Genomic DNA, 15,784 nt, shown 5'->3' with positions numbered 1-15,784 from the left:
AATGGTGATGTTTCTGCACTGTGCACATTTTTGAGTTTCACTGTGATTTAGAGACATTGGTTCCCAAAGACTGGGTCGCGACCCACGGGTGGATCGCAAGAGATTTTATTTAGGTCGCCAGCACAATTTATGTTGTCTAATAGGCCTATCTTATACCATTTAACCAGGAAAGTTATCAGTTTTCTATTAGGATATAGTTTGTTTACCACAGTCATGGCCCTCTGTGCAATTTTGCACTTAGAATAGCTCTGAAACTGGGGGCGAACGCGTCACAGAGGGGACAGCGTGCATCTCACTCGCAAAATGAAACATTTCTGTGGGGCGCCTGCCATGGACCTCGCAGTTGCAAAATGCAAGGGACATGAATCAGCACGAACATTAACGGACAGCTACTTTAATCGTTGACCGATTAAAATCTAGTTTCCATGCTGTCAAGCAGACATCCGTGTAGGCCTACTGGACATATTCAATTTGCGTCATAGGCTGTATAGTTTCGAGATGCACTCTTTAAAGTTAATAGCAACTTCCTCACATTCCTTATTATTTCGGATTTAAAATGGCTATTGTGCAAAAGCCTCTTGTTCTGATATTTATTCATTTCACATTCTTACAACATAGCTTGTCACAACATCAATACACAGCCTTAGTATAAGGCCTACAAACAAGCAAACGTTTAACTCCAGAGAAAAATGCGGATTCAACTTTCCAAAGAAACCTCCAGAAATAGGCTAATATAACGACTTATGTGCTATTGAAAAGTTTGAGAACCTGTGGCCTAAAACAATATGGGTCGCGATTGTCTGTCATTTTTAAAAAGTGGGTCCCCAGAAAGAGAGAGAGCTTTTAGCTCTAAACATCCGTGGAGCGATTGAACGTTTTTTAAGGAACTGTAGTGCTGTCCTTTTTTCTATACATTTATTACATTACAGAAAGGATCTAGAACACCGAGGGTGTTGAGCGAGCGAGCGTGTTGAGCGAGTTTTTCCATTCATCTACGTCACCATGTGGTTGTCATATTGGCTTTCATATCAGTTTCCTGCTCTGATTTTAGAGATTTTTAAAAAAAAAAATTAAAGCAGAGTCTACCTTTTTCTATTATGGTTCTGATTTTAGATACAAAGGGCAACTCCAGAAGATGAGTTTAGCTGTTGCCAATAGTTTTAGTTGAATATTTTATGACCCCCGTATTGGAGCTGGGTAGTAAATCCAGTATCCTCTGGTTCTAATTAGAATCAAGAAGTGTCTGCTAAATGTAATGTAATAATTAATAAAACTACGCTTGACAAGTGGAACATGTTCATAAGATCATCAGTGGCATGTTCATATTTTTACCATTGCTTGAAATAGTGGAGAGCTGGGTGTCAAATCTTTGCATTGTATCGCGGAGTGATTTATTATTTGCTGTGCTGAGTCTGAGTTGAAATGTCCAGGGATATTCCAACTCATGGAACGTCTCTCGGCCAATCAGAAACAAAAAATAGTTCCATAGAACCCAATTGTATAATCTCTCATGTGTTGCCTTATTTCATTATTGTTTCTTTGCCTTATTGTTACTTACTCATTTGTTTGCTTTCAGGAGTGACTGGGTGACATCTTACAAAGTGCTGGTTAGCAATGACAGCCATACGTGGGTCACCCTAAATAATGGGTCTGAGGACTTGGTGAGTGGCTAAAGGGATAAATTATTTCATTTTATAATGCATTCTTAAAAAGACACAGTGCAAAAACATTTCATTCAGGTTTCAGATTTCATTTATTGGTTTGACATGGCAGAAACATTAGAAAAACATAGTGTTTTTACAGTCCTGAATTTAGTCAAACAACAAAGTAAAACTCACAATTAAGGGCATATATAAAACAAGCTAAAATTATCAAGAGGACAAGTGCAGTAAGTATAAAATTACTTATAGTACAGTTTAAGAGCATGTGGGATAAAAGGGAGTTCATGTTTTTTTGGTTTTGCTCCTGGACGTAACCAGTTCCCTACAGTATGTCTTCTCAATGAGTAGGCAGTTGTAGAAGTTCTAGTGAGAAACATGCAGGGGGGGAAGAACTGTCCTTAAGTGAGTTTGTAATTGGTATTTAACTCATAATTGCATTTCAAAGAAATCATTGGTTGAAGCATACTTGCCACATAGGTACTGTAAGTGGAGACTGTAGAGATGGAGGTAAAGAAGCTGAAGACGTAAGAAGTTAAAATAATAAAGGCACCCCTCCAGGAAAAGCAATATGGGAAATATTTGGAAAGGTTCTTAAAGAAGATGACAGCGGTGCAAGTTATGTTCTATGTACTTCTTGCGAAGCAATTTAAATGTATGACAGCCACAAAACAGGTACGACCAACGTAACTCATCACAAACGCGGCACTGGTAGACTAAGCCCTCCCAGCCAAACCGAGTAGCCTAAGTGCAATTCCCAGACTTCAAGCAAGCAATAGATAGCTTTATATACTGACCTGGAACAGCTTTTTTAGACTAGGTACAAGACCCAATGACAAATGTCGCTCAGTAAAATAATGCTGATACTTTGTCACCTGCCCACGTTAAACTTTTAGCCTACAGCCATGAGCAGGCGCCTGCAGGAATAAATGTTATGGTAAACAGACTACACAGCCATATCTACAGGTATTTATAGGCCATATAGGTTTGCGTATGCATAAAAGTTACCTTACTGTAGTTCGTTGTGTCTGTGACTTTAAACAGTGTATGTATGTGCTTCAGTAAAGCTTTGTGCTTCATTCAGCATTATAAACCAGTTCTTATGCAAACGTTTTGACCAGCAATGTAACTCTCTTGCCTACCTTGCTGCCTTCACCATTTCTGTTTTTGAAAGAAAAATGTATGTCCATGGCCTTGAAATCTCGTGTTTAGCTAATCCTTAGCTGGTTGCAGGCGTGCTTCTACTCTTATTCTTATTCTCTCTCCTGTGCAAACATTATGTCCTGCATGCCTAGCTGTGTGAAGTTCTACTGCATGAAGTTTCGCAAATAAATGAATTTGTTTTACACTAATGGCCTACTGCCACACTGCATGGTAGGGTATGACCAAAAGCACACATTTTGTAAATACCGTAAATCCTGAAATTATGGCTGGGATTCTATTTATAGCGGGGCCTCGGATAATAGCTGGGGTCGTGGTCGATTCGGACAAATAAAGGCCGGCCCCAAAATACAAGCCAAGATAATAATTGCCAGTAGGGCCATCAGTCCATTAGTACTAGAAGACATTGTTTCAATTTAACTCAATTAAATAAAAGAGCTCTTCTTAATATTTTATATTGTTGGTTGGTTTAATAGTTGCCAATGAAAAGTCATTGTACATGTACACCATGGGTCTCCAACACGTTGCTCTCAAGATACCAGTCGCTTGCCATCCCTTCTGAGCTTACCAGAGGCTGAAGCAGTTATTAGGCTACATTATTGGGCTTTTTAAACACAATTGTTGCCACGAGGCATTCCAGCCTACAAATTTAATAAAAAAGTAAATCATACATCATTAAAAAATAACTCTATTTAGGCTTGGCTATGCAGTACGATTCCCATTAAACATAGCGCATGTTCACAGCACAATAAGCGGGTGGAAATCCCAACACACTTTCAACTACATGAAACTTAATAGTGAACAATCAAATACCCCCAGATTTCAGTGTCCATCAGTCCCAACATTTAGCAATATAATCAAACAGTCCAAAAGTAAATTAAATCCCAAATCACACTGAAAACCTGCCCCCAAGAAATAACAGATACTACACTTGATCTTAGCTACATTACTACTTAGCTAATTGTTCCACTGTAATAACTATTATATACTGTATATAGCCTAAGGTTTAACCCTATGAGGCCGATGGATGCAATGTGCATCCAAATTCACTCCCATTCTTCTCTGTTGAATTGCTTACAGAATACTTGTCACACAGATATCACATACATATCACGTGAAAGCAACCTAAGCTAGTGGCTAGTTCCTGTGATAAATGGTGCACAAAAAATTTAAGGCTGAATTTACATGAAATGTAATCATGCTTACATTATCACCACACCCCTTGCCCTCGGTGGAATACATCACAAACTCTTCACTCACACATAGCAAACAATCAAAATGCAGCAAACAAAGATAGCATTCCTCTGTAGAATTAGCCATTCCAGAGTAACCTGGTTTTGAAATTGTAGCACATTTCTACATGAAATTCTTATGTTATAATGCCCCAAAACAATGTATTTCCTTTCTATATCAAAGAATCTAAAGTTGGTCAATGCCAGATCAACTGTGCATTGGGCTAAATGGCATGCACATATGCAAGCACAGGTTACTTCAGGTCACAAATGCACATGTATAAGGGTCATTCCACGTCAATTCAACCAGGGCCCACGCACTTAGGTCTCAAAAAATTCGGAAAAAATTACCAGGTGTACCTACTGTATGTTACCCAGGAGACGCACTGTAAAATTACTTTTATGTAAGATCAATACTTTCCAAGATACAGCCAGTTTTACAGGGGGAGGGGATGTCGATTTTGTCCGGCCTCTTTTTTTTGTCAAAGTTCACAAGCCCAAAGCACAAGAACTAAACCATGTAGGAGGCTCAAATTTTGCATGCTGGTACATCAATAGGAATACCATGTAGCAAAATCATCACATTTGGTCTGGATGATCCTGCATGGTCATAGATAGATAGATAGATACTTTATTGATCCCCAGGGGAAATTCAAGGTCTCAGCAGCATACATACAACACAAACACATTCTTTAACAGCAGAAAGAGTAATTAAAGTATATAATATCCAAAAAGTTGCGAAGTAAAAAGTAAACAAAAAGTAGACAAAAGACGTAGAAACAAACACTAAGACACGGAGCTGCTGAATAGGCTGCCACACCTGACGGCGCCGGAACCGGAATAGCTGTCCCTCAAAGTTGATCAAAATGTTATTGAAGTTTTTGGCTGGGCTCTGTTTAGGCCTTCAGAAGACATATTTGTACTCAACATAGGCTCTTGATTTATTTCCCTTACTGAGATAAGTAGAAACACTCTCACAAAAAGCAAAGCAAAAGCAAAGGTGTACTGTGGAGTGGGAAAGACTGTTTTTAGTGGCAGGCTAACACATACTGATGACTTGCGCTAGCCTAGCACCTGCGAACTAAATATCACACTTGCTAACTTGAAAATGAGGTTCTATGTCCAAAATCCTGAACCACCCCTTTAATGAGAAAAAGAAGGCTTTCCTAGAGGGTGACACTGAGAAAGTCAGAGACATAAGGAAGGAGCTTAGGGTGAAGATGCAGAAGGCTAAAATTGATTTTAAAAGGGCTTAATAAAATGATGGGCAGAACCCCCAAAAAACAAATGGATACAACCATGGACCTCCTCTTCTTAAACAAACTTAATAATTTCTATGGAAGGTTTGACTCTTCTGATAGTAAAGACAAATGCAATACTGTCTGCATCATACCCCAAACCACCACAATCCAGCTGTCAGGGGAGGCAGTTAAACAATGCCTGTCAAAAATCAACCCACATAAAGCGACTGGACCTGATGACCTCCGTGGAAGGGCACTGAAGGCATGCGCCACTGAACTAGCAACAGTTTTTACTCAATTATTTCAACTACTACTGAACACCTGTACTGTGCCGGATATGTGGAAATGATCAATTATCAAGCCACTCCCAAAGAAACCTGGATCCAAAGAATTGAAAGACTTCCGCCCGGTAACCTTGACCCCTATTTTAGCCAAATGTATGGAGAGGGTTGTAACCAAACACCTTACCACATCCCTGAACTCACATCTTGATCCTCTACAGTTTGCCTATAAGCCTCATAGAGGGACTGAGGATACCACTCTCACCATGGTTAACATGGTCTCCAAACATTTGCAAAACACCAATATGTATGGATTTTATTTGTTGATTTTACTGCTGCCTTCAACACAATGCAAATTCACATAATGTGTGCCAGGGACATGACCTCTAATGAAATAGTACTTAATACAGGGGCCCCTCAAGGATGTGTTCTTTCTCCTGCCCTGTTTTCTGTGTATACAAATGAAATGACACTACATCATAGTACTTTTAAATTATTCAAACATGCAGATGATATGGCATTAGTGGGACTGTTTCACAAGGACGACAGTATATCTGATTATGTTGATCATTTTTAAGCTAGAACAGTGGTGTAAGACCAGCTCACTTCTACTCAATGCAGGTAAAACAAAGGAGCTAATTCTTAATCAAACAGGTGCTCCAACACCACTGACAAGGGAGGTGTAGCCAAGAGCACTACAAATGGGCTGGAACTGGTGCTTTTTGCCTTGTATCTGATGTGTATGCATGTGTGTGTGGGCTAGAGGGAGGGGATACATATAATCCTGTGGATATATGTCTGTGTGTAATGGAATGAATGTGTCTACTCTATGTTTCCTATGTGTTTTATACTATTCCTATCAGTGAGACCAAAGATAGTTTTCATGCAGGGCAAAAAAAAAAAAATATTTTTTCCCAGTGGCAGTAAGGGATAGGTAGAAAATCAGTCCCTCCAGGATTTCGCGAGTTTTTTTGAGACTGTTGCGACCTAAAATCATCTTGATGCTTATTAAAAAAGGATAATCAAAGGTAAACAGTAAGGATTACAGAAAATCAAAGTAGGCCTACTTTATTTGTGAAAATGCTTTGACTGAGGTAATTCACAAAGCAGTATAACCTTTCGTAGAACTGTCCAAAAAAGACAGTCACCTTAAGAGATGGCATCATGTCATATGTTTCAATACATTCATATATTTTGTAATTCATATTAAGTTCATATCTTTTTAATAATTCATAGTCTGTGGCCTGCATAATTACTAATAGCAAGTAAGTATCTAGTAATTTCATATTGATTTAAACTATTTGACTACACTTCTGTTTAATGTCATTACATTGGTGGTCTACGTCTAATTGACTGCCTGCCCCTTTAAGGACGTGAGAGTAGCCTATTTACATTTCTGAGTGGATTGGAAGGCTTGCATCTCACTGTGTTCGGCTACGAGTGTAAATCACTTTTTGCATAGTGCATTACGATATGTGGATGCAATTGGGAATGTCTTCTATGTCATTAGTTAAAATAAATGTAAAAAAACAACTCGAATGAAATCATTCTTGGATCATAGAAGAGGTAAATGTCTTGCAATTTTATTAATTTCTTAATAAATTTCTTGATTTTGGTAGCACGACTCAAACTAAGCCCACAAGCTAGCAAACATGACGCTAAAAGGACATATCCAGGTAAACGTTTGCCAATGGGTTGCATAGCCTACTCAAATGTCAGTAAACCAAGTAGGCTTACTTACTTTCATATCCTAGGTAGGTTGGTTAGCAACACCAGGTTGAGAGATGCAAGTAAGCAGATTATTAACGTTAGCCTACTATTTATTGTCATCAAAACTGCAGAGGAACGAACACGTTAGGGCAGTCTTTGGTGTCATATGCAGAAGGTGCAGAAGTAAGTGTGCCATCTGGCTCAATATTCTGCGCGAGGGACTGTTGTGGTAGGTGAAATTTCACGGTGAAACTACGATGATTGGTCAAATTTGCGAAAAAGTTGCGGTGTTTGGACAAAATTGTGAGTGCCTTGGTGATGAAAACAATCGTCTTCGTTAACAGCTGTGCATAGGCTACTTTGTAAAAGAGAATACGCTCATCCCTATACATAGGGGTAATTAATGTAATTATAGTTCGCCTTTTATTTGTGGATTTATTTAATGTAGCCTAGACTATTTAGTGTTATTTCTTCCCCAAGCTCATAAAATAATTTTTTTATGCTCAGGGGCCTCATTACAGAAAAATATCCTAACTGCTTGTCCTATCTTAACTTAAGTTTCAAAGATAGGAAAAATCCTATCTTCCTATTACAGAAGCAGTTCCTAAACTAATGGCTGTGTCCTATCTTATCTCAGACCTCCTATCTTATCTTAACTTAAGAAATCCTAACCATAACTGTCAGTTAGATTTTTAAATCGGCAATCGTCCTGTCATGCCTGTTTCTATGATTAGAATGTATACAAGACTGCCTGTATCTATGAGAATGTATCTATTAGAATGTCAGGTTGCAAAGATGGTGTTCTAAAGACAGTTGTTTGCTCAAGATGGACAAACCATAATATCAGAGAGAAATAGGTCTAGGTTAGGCCTATGTAGGAATAAAGAGAGTGTGTCAATATTGATTCATTGGATGAACAGGATAAAAAAAATGGAAAAACAAAAAACATATTTATAATAATACATACCAGTAATAGTCTAATATTCTGTTATAATTATTAATACAAGGATACAAGGAAGTTTATTGTCACATGCATATAGTTACTGGAAGTAAGAAATGCAGTGAAATTATGTCTGGTGTCAGCCTATTTGTGCATTAATGGGGGGGGGTAAAAAGTGCAGTAGAAGAGGGGTTTAGTAGATTAAGTGGCAAGGGCTGCATAAAAAAGGTGGGGGAGGATTGGGATTGGGTGGGGGGCACCAACAAGGAGCACCCAAGAGCAACAGGGGCAAGGAAAAACTCCCTTACCAAGGAAGAAACCTTGGGCAGATCCACGGCTCAAGGGGCTAACCCAACTGCCAGGGGTCTTGGTGTGTGTGTTGGGGGGATGACAGGGGAGATGGGATAGTGTGCTGTGTATGTGGGGAGAGGGCAGTGTGCAATATGTGTGTTGGAGAAGCTTCCTCATGAGACAATGTGCTGTGTATTGAGGGGGGGGGGGGGGGGGCAGGGACTTACTATTGCAAGCAGAGTACTGTATGTAATGTATGTGAGTGATGACAGTGAAGATGTGTGTGTGGGCGGGAGGGGAGTGGAGCAGTGACTGTGTGTGTGTGTGTGTAGTGTGTAGGTGGGTAGGTGGGGGCAGTGTGCTGTAAGTATGTAGAGGATGTGTGTTGGAGAAGATCCTGAAGACAATGTGCTGTGTATGTGTGGGGGGGGGGGGGCAGTGTGCAGCAAGTATGTAGAGGAGGCTTACTGTAGCAAGCAGTGTGCTGTATGTATGTGAAGTGATGACAGTGATGATGTAAGTGTGTGTGTTGGGGGGGGGGGGGGGGTCAGGGACTTACTATTGCAAGCAGAGTACTGTATGTAATGTATGTGAGTGATGACAGTGAAGATGTGTGTGTGGGCGGGAGTGGAGCAGTGACTGTGTGTGTGTGTGTGTAGTGTGCTGTAAGTATGTAGAGGATGTGTGTTGGAGAAGATCCTGAAGACAATGTGCTGTGTATGTGGGGGGGGGGGGGGGCAGTGTGCAGCAAGTATGTAGAGGAGTGCTGTATGTATGTGAAGTGATGACAGTGATGATGTAAGTGTGTGTGTTGGGGATGGGGGTGGGGTGGGGTGGGGGGGAAGAAAGGCTAGGCAATCAAGGACATGGGTAGATGGAGAAATCAAAAATAATAAATAAAAAGTGTGCAAAAGTTGGAGAAAGTCAGATATGTGTGTGTGTGTGTGTGTGTGTGTGTGTGTGTGTGTGTGTGTGTGTTTTTGACGTGTGATGAAATAAGAAAATAAATAAAAGGTCTGTAGCATAGGGAGAGGGATGTAAAAGTGTAAAAGTGCTAAAAGTCTTGTAGGTGTGTGTGGGTGTGTGTGTGTGTGTGTGTGTGTGTGGGGGGGGGGGGGTCATGAGTGCTGAGGAGTGAATGAGTGCAAAGTCAGTATAGTGTGAGTTCAGAGTTGGGAAATGTTTGAGAGTGCTGAGGAGTGAATGTGTGCAAAGTCAGTATAGTGTGAGTTCAGAGTTCGGATGGCCTGGGGATAAAAACTTCTCCTGAGTCTCTCAGTTCTGGCTTTGTGACTACATAGGCGTCTTCTTGATTTCAGCGGTAGGAATAATCCATTGTTAGGATGAGAAGAGTCCTTCAGAAATATTTCATTGTTATAAATATTATAAATGTTTTAAAACACATAGCTTATAGGCTACATTTTTAAGTTTTCACTTAATTAACTTATTTAGTGAAATATGCTTTATGGTGTCCCTAACAGCCATGTCCATCATCTTGTCATAGGCTAGGCAACCACTCTCACAAGACTGTTGCAGTCAGTTTTGGCAGTTATTTTGCATTTAGGACAGGGTATGTGCCATCCTAAGTTAGGATTCCTAAATTAGGAAATTCTTGAGTTAGGATGGTTCTGTAATGGCCAAATTCCTATCTTAAGTTAAGATAGGCCTTTTTCCTAAATACAGTTAGGAAACATGCTTCTGTAATACCAAAAATCCTAAATGCCATCCTAAACTGAGATAAGATAGGATTTCAGAGTTAGGAAGTTTCTGTAATGAGGCCCCAGGCATGACAATAAAGTATATTTCTATTCTATTCTATTCTATTCTATTCTATTCTATTCTATTCTAAGCATGTCAATGAGGACATCAGCTGATTCAAATCAACATGTGGTAACCACCGTGTGGCAGATTCCCAATTGCATGTTTAATTCCAAAGCAAACAATTTTGCAAACAATGAAATTGTCCACAATGAAATGTTTTGTACCACGGGACATTTTTCACCTTAAAAAAATCTCACAGCACACCCACATTCCCAAATGTTAAAAAATAAAAACATAGTAGCTTATGACGTAACATTAGAAGTCATAGAGCTGGCAACTCTCACACATTGAGAGTGAGATTCATTCATTTGATTGGCTCCACGAGCTCTTAAACCAATCAATTGTGTGATGGTTGGCAGCTCATATAGTATTACGAAGTGGTTTATAAAATATGTATCCACACCCCAACTAATCATTAGTGCATGTGTATGTAACAACTGTTAAATAATGGAAATATTACTTCATCAACAAATTATTATTTCATCATTTATTAGGTATTAAAAATCATTTCTAAACATATTTTAGATATAGGCTTATTTACTATAAACAAACCATGTATAACTGTGTGTACAAATGCTTTACTAATGAGATGTATGAGCAATACTTTACAAATGATAAACAAACCATTTACTAATAGTTTACAAATGCTTAACAAATGATGAATTGTGTGTAGTTGTAAAGAGTAAAGTAAAAAAATAAATAAATTACAACCCCAAATCAATTCAAGTCAAGTTTATTTATATAGTGCATTTCATACACAGAGGTCATTCAATGTGCTTTACATAAACAAAAGCAAACAGTAATAGCAAATAAAAGCACACAAGGGCAACAGTCAAATAATAGTTTAAAAAGTAGTTTACGGCCCTCTATCGGCTATAACCACACTATGTAAGGTTGCTGTAGTTCAAATGAGACATAAGAAACTACAAATTTGACTTGTTTCTGATGTCGCAATTAGGGCTGTCATTCGATTAAAAAAATGTATCTAATTAATTACATACTCCTGTGATTAATTAATCTAAATTAATCACATGCATCCATTTGTGAACGTCTTAAAAACAAGACACACAATTTCACCATTAATTAGCTGCTTACTAACATGTATATTAGTAGCATACTAGCCATTTGTTAGTCATTATAAGTCACTAATTAATACCTTATTCAGCAAGACCTTATTCTACCCTTACTAGACCCTGTAAGCTCCTAATTACCCCTTATTCATAGTTATTAAATATGTTTTGCATATGAATTATGACAGTTATTCACCCCTAATACCCCCTATCAATTGTAGTTGTGCTAACTTGGCTGTCTGCTTGTTGTGTAGCCTACTGTGCACTGTAATACACTTAAAAAGTGTGAATAGGAGGCAACTTTAGTTTAGGGAACACATAAGTGCCAAATTAATTGTGAATTAAATGTGAACCAAGACCCAACTTTAGAATAAGGAACATATTCTGCATTACAAAGACTTAATTGACTGTTCGCAAAGCCGCACACCCTAGTTATTGTTACTACGCCTGTCAAACTCAGACCGGAGTTGTCTAGAAATTCAATGGTAGCTGTTAAGACTGTCTGTAAAAGTTACAGCACAAGAGGCTCTTTTAGAGAGCCACGGACCTAAATTCATTTACAATCATTTACAATCCGTTGAAAGACTGCAGTATGACAGAGACACATGTATAAAAATTCATATCTAGCTTTGTTGGGCGACAATGACAAACTTAAACGGGAGGCGAGTGTGATTCACTGATATTAAAATTAGCTGGGCTAGATTAAGGAACATGGTGCTGCCAAAAAATGGAAACATAGCCTACATTGCAGAGCCACTTCAACTTTATTATTTTATGGTGAATAAATGTTACACTACTGTGCACAGCTCCATGCTTCTCTGACGTGACGAAGCTAGCACATTATTAGCAGCGGTTAGGTAACTATGCTAATGTTAGTTATATACAGGTCTCCTCCAAGTGACAATCATTTTATACACAATGCTGGCAATGCTGAAAACAATTAACATCCTTATTTATCTTACTTACATCGAGTTGACAGTGTGGCTTAATTCACAGATGTGGTGGAGCACTGTGTTTCGTTATGGTTTAGGAGCAGGTCTAACCCTTTACTTAAAATAGTGGAGATCTGGGACGAGAGAATTTAATCTAATTTAACATAATTACAGAAAACTTAACCCTCCTGTTATCCTTGGGGTCAATTTGATACTGGTACTGGTTTATGAGACGTTTGGTGATTAATTGATAGCTGTTTTTGGGACACGTTAAGCGTTCTTTATAATGAGCGCATACGGGGAGTAAAACGACTTGTTGCCGTTTTGGGACATAAGCTATGTTAAGCTTTTTCACGTTAAGGTGGTATTTTATGGAGTGAGAATTGTCTCAAAATGATTTAAATATATATCAAAGGATATATATATATATATATATATATATATATATATATATATATATATATATATATATATATATATATACATACATTTATAAATATCCAAATACAAAATACAAATATAAAAAATGTGACATACAAATAAATAAACAAATTTATATAAATAAATGTGTCTTTGTAAATATATTTTTGATATTTGAAAATAAATATGCTTGACTTTGTATGTGGAATCTACATTTGTGAATCTCCTTTTTGCTTTTATGTTGATGACGTAATTTTGAGACATTCCTACTGCACACCAAGATCCACAAATAAATACCACTAGATTTGAATGCGAAGACATCCTCCACTGAACAACCAGCAGATGGCAGTGTTGTACAACATGTCTGTTATCAACTGATAGCAACGGAATCTTTCTGACACTGTTTTCCCTAGTTCAGTTTAGTCAAGTGGTCTTTGACTAGCAGGATTAACGACATGGAAGACACTGGAAATGGAGTTAATTGCAAGCGCTAACTGGGTAAGACGTAAACATGCAAGTGACGTAGCCTAGTTCCCCGCCTTGACAGATTGCAATGCGTTTGGCAGATTGAATGGCCATTTGAATTTTGCAACACAAAGAGCGTGACCAAAGTGCAATGCAATCAGGTGGGGCGCTATTTCTTTTCCATTTGAATAAAATGCCTCAAAACGATGGCAAAACGTTTTGCCCAAAATAATCCAAAATGTTTTCAGGCTGGCATTGACAGTTTTGCCAAATATGTTTTTAAAACGCAATCCTACATTGCACTTTAAATATTAAATTGCAAAACGAATTGACAGTTAAATGATGAAACTGAATATTGAAAATTGAAATGCAAAATTAATTGCCATTTGAATTTTGAGACTGAAGTACCATTGCAAAATGGAATGCAATTCAATCAATGTTTATTCTATTTTTTAACCAAAATTATTGGAATTGATTTTAGGATTTCATTGTCACTTTGCAGATTAAAATACAATTTGTTGGAAATTATTGCAAATTGCAATATTAAATTGCATAATGAATTGGCAATTGCATAATGTAATGTCTATTTGAATTGCATATTGCATATTGCATTCTCATTTGAATAAATCTACCCATATGCTTCCATAGTTAACACCTAAATAGAGCTTCAGAGAAGCCCGGTAGAGCCTTAACGCCCAAGATGGGGTTGTTACACTTTGTCTGTTCTGTCTATTCTTTGTAGAATGACAGGGTGACTTAGGGTGACTTACTTCACAGAATTCCCCTTTGCCCAGTTAAAGACTACAAGCAATAGCCCAGCAATAGTACTACAAGGAACAATAGAGTACTAAAGTGTGACATCATGTTTCTGTAGCAACCAATTTTCTGTTTTTTCTGTAACATTGTGAAATACTATGTCAGACCAAAGTTTTATAGAAAATTAACGTTTTTTTTTGCAATTTGATAAGCAGTTTGCCTCTCCGATGTTTGAAACAATTATTGAGAATAGATCATCTTCATTTTTTATTAAAAAAAAACTAAAAATAACGCGGTGTAAACCACTGTCGTCATGGTGCAATGCTTCCTGAATGCAATCATCAGTCAGAGTCTCATAGCCTACTTGCCGATTTTTTTTCAGGTTTGTAAATAAATTCCAAAAAGAATTAAAAAAGTGTCCAAAGCCACACCGGTTGACAGTAATAACGTTATGTAATCAGAACAGATTAGGCAAATTTACCATTACGTTACCATTACAACTTTATCTTTCATACTAGCACAAACTTTTCCATTCTATACCCCGGAAAAATACATAAAAGCCTCGACATGTTTCGATCTAGTGATTTTCACCTCTTGAAATTGATTTATTCTCGTTTTAAAAGAAAGAACACAGCGAAGCAATGAAAATGCCATCTCTGATTCGGTTGTTTAGAACAGAAAATCTGAGCCAGGACAACGTGACGTTTTCACTTTAGTACTCTATAGTACTCACCTGAAGAGTGCTCTGTGAACTGGGCAAAAAGCAGAAAGTTAGCAGAAAGCATCTGAGAAATGTTTGGTCTTAAGTAGAGATGCACCGATATGGAATTTTAGGGCCGATAACGATAACCGATATTTATTTGTTTGTTGTGGCCGATACCGATACGATAACCGATAATATTACTCTTGAAAAAAAATTGTGAAAAGTGATTTGGGGAAAGCATTTAATAAGCATAATTTTATTGCAGTAATTTTACCTACCACCAAATGATGGACAGAACTCATAATAGTCCTCAATAGTACAGCAGTCAACATAACAGTAGCCTAGCCCTACAGTATGTGTGGCTCCTTTAAGTGAACCTGACGTCAGTGAATTGCGAGTGAGTGGCTAGAGAGTATGAATCGTTTTCATTTAGGACTAAACACTCATAAACGGCTCAGCTGGGAATAAGCTACAGTATAGCGACCAAATCAGAGTTTGTGAGGGAAACTTAGGTTTAGTTTCAACTGCGGGTAACTGAATAAAGCTGCAACTCCTCAGACTGTATCTTATGTCCTTCTACTCTGTTGCGCACAACCTGCTGCAGCAGAAATGAAAGGGGTTAGCCCCGAAGGTTTTAATAACTTATTATGATGACCTGTCTGGAACTGAAGCAGGAATGGTTAGCATATTTCTAGGTAATAATACAAAAACCCAAGCTAAAGTAATGCAAATATAATACTAAAACACAACTTAGAACTAGGCCTACTTATGTACTCGTCCCACTAATGAGTTTGTTTATTTGTTTCCCCGACCAGCGCAGTAAAGTGCAAACACATCAGCATAAGATGACTCTAGATAGGGCTGAGCTCCGCTCTGGTAAGGTTAAATGGCGGATCATTTACGAGAGGATTTTGAGATGCACAGATTCCCAAATGAACGCATATCCACAGATTTTGTTAGAGTAGTGAAATACATTCACACCGCTGACATTATATTGAGGAAAAAGTATAGCCAACCAAGCTCAAGTAGCTCAGTGTAGCCAGACGGACCTTACGTAGGCCTAAATTAGGACTTTAAAAAATATCGGCGCAAATTATCGGCCA

The 15,784-nt window shown here is 38.1% G+C and overlaps 1 protein-coding gene across 4 annotated transcripts in view; it reads left to right on the top strand.

The window, feature by feature from the left end:
* Positions 1-15,784, top strand: part of cpxm2 (carboxypeptidase X (M14 family), member 2) — a 250,882-nt gene that overhangs the window by 99,270 nt on the left and 135,828 nt on the right. For 3 of the 4 annotated variants that reach the window (XM_042082908.1, XM_042082907.1, XM_042082910.1), the window contains exon 4: positions 1,577-1,661. The exons of the other annotated variant lie outside the window; for it this stretch is intronic. In XM_042082908.1, coding sequence (XP_041938842.1) covers positions 1,577-1,661 — 85 coding nt within the window. The remainder of the gene's footprint in view (positions 1-1,576; positions 1,662-15,784) is intronic. 4 annotated transcript variants of the gene reach the window in all.

Source organism: Alosa sapidissima, chromosome 24, assembly GCF_018492685.1.
Source record: "Alosa sapidissima isolate fAloSap1 chromosome 24, fAloSap1.pri, whole genome shotgun sequence".
Taxonomy (NCBI): Eukaryota; Metazoa; Chordata; class Actinopteri; order Clupeiformes; family Clupeidae; genus Alosa; species Alosa sapidissima.
The sequence above is the reverse complement of the archived record's forward strand: the minus strand, read 5'-3'. Positions and strand labels throughout refer to the sequence as shown.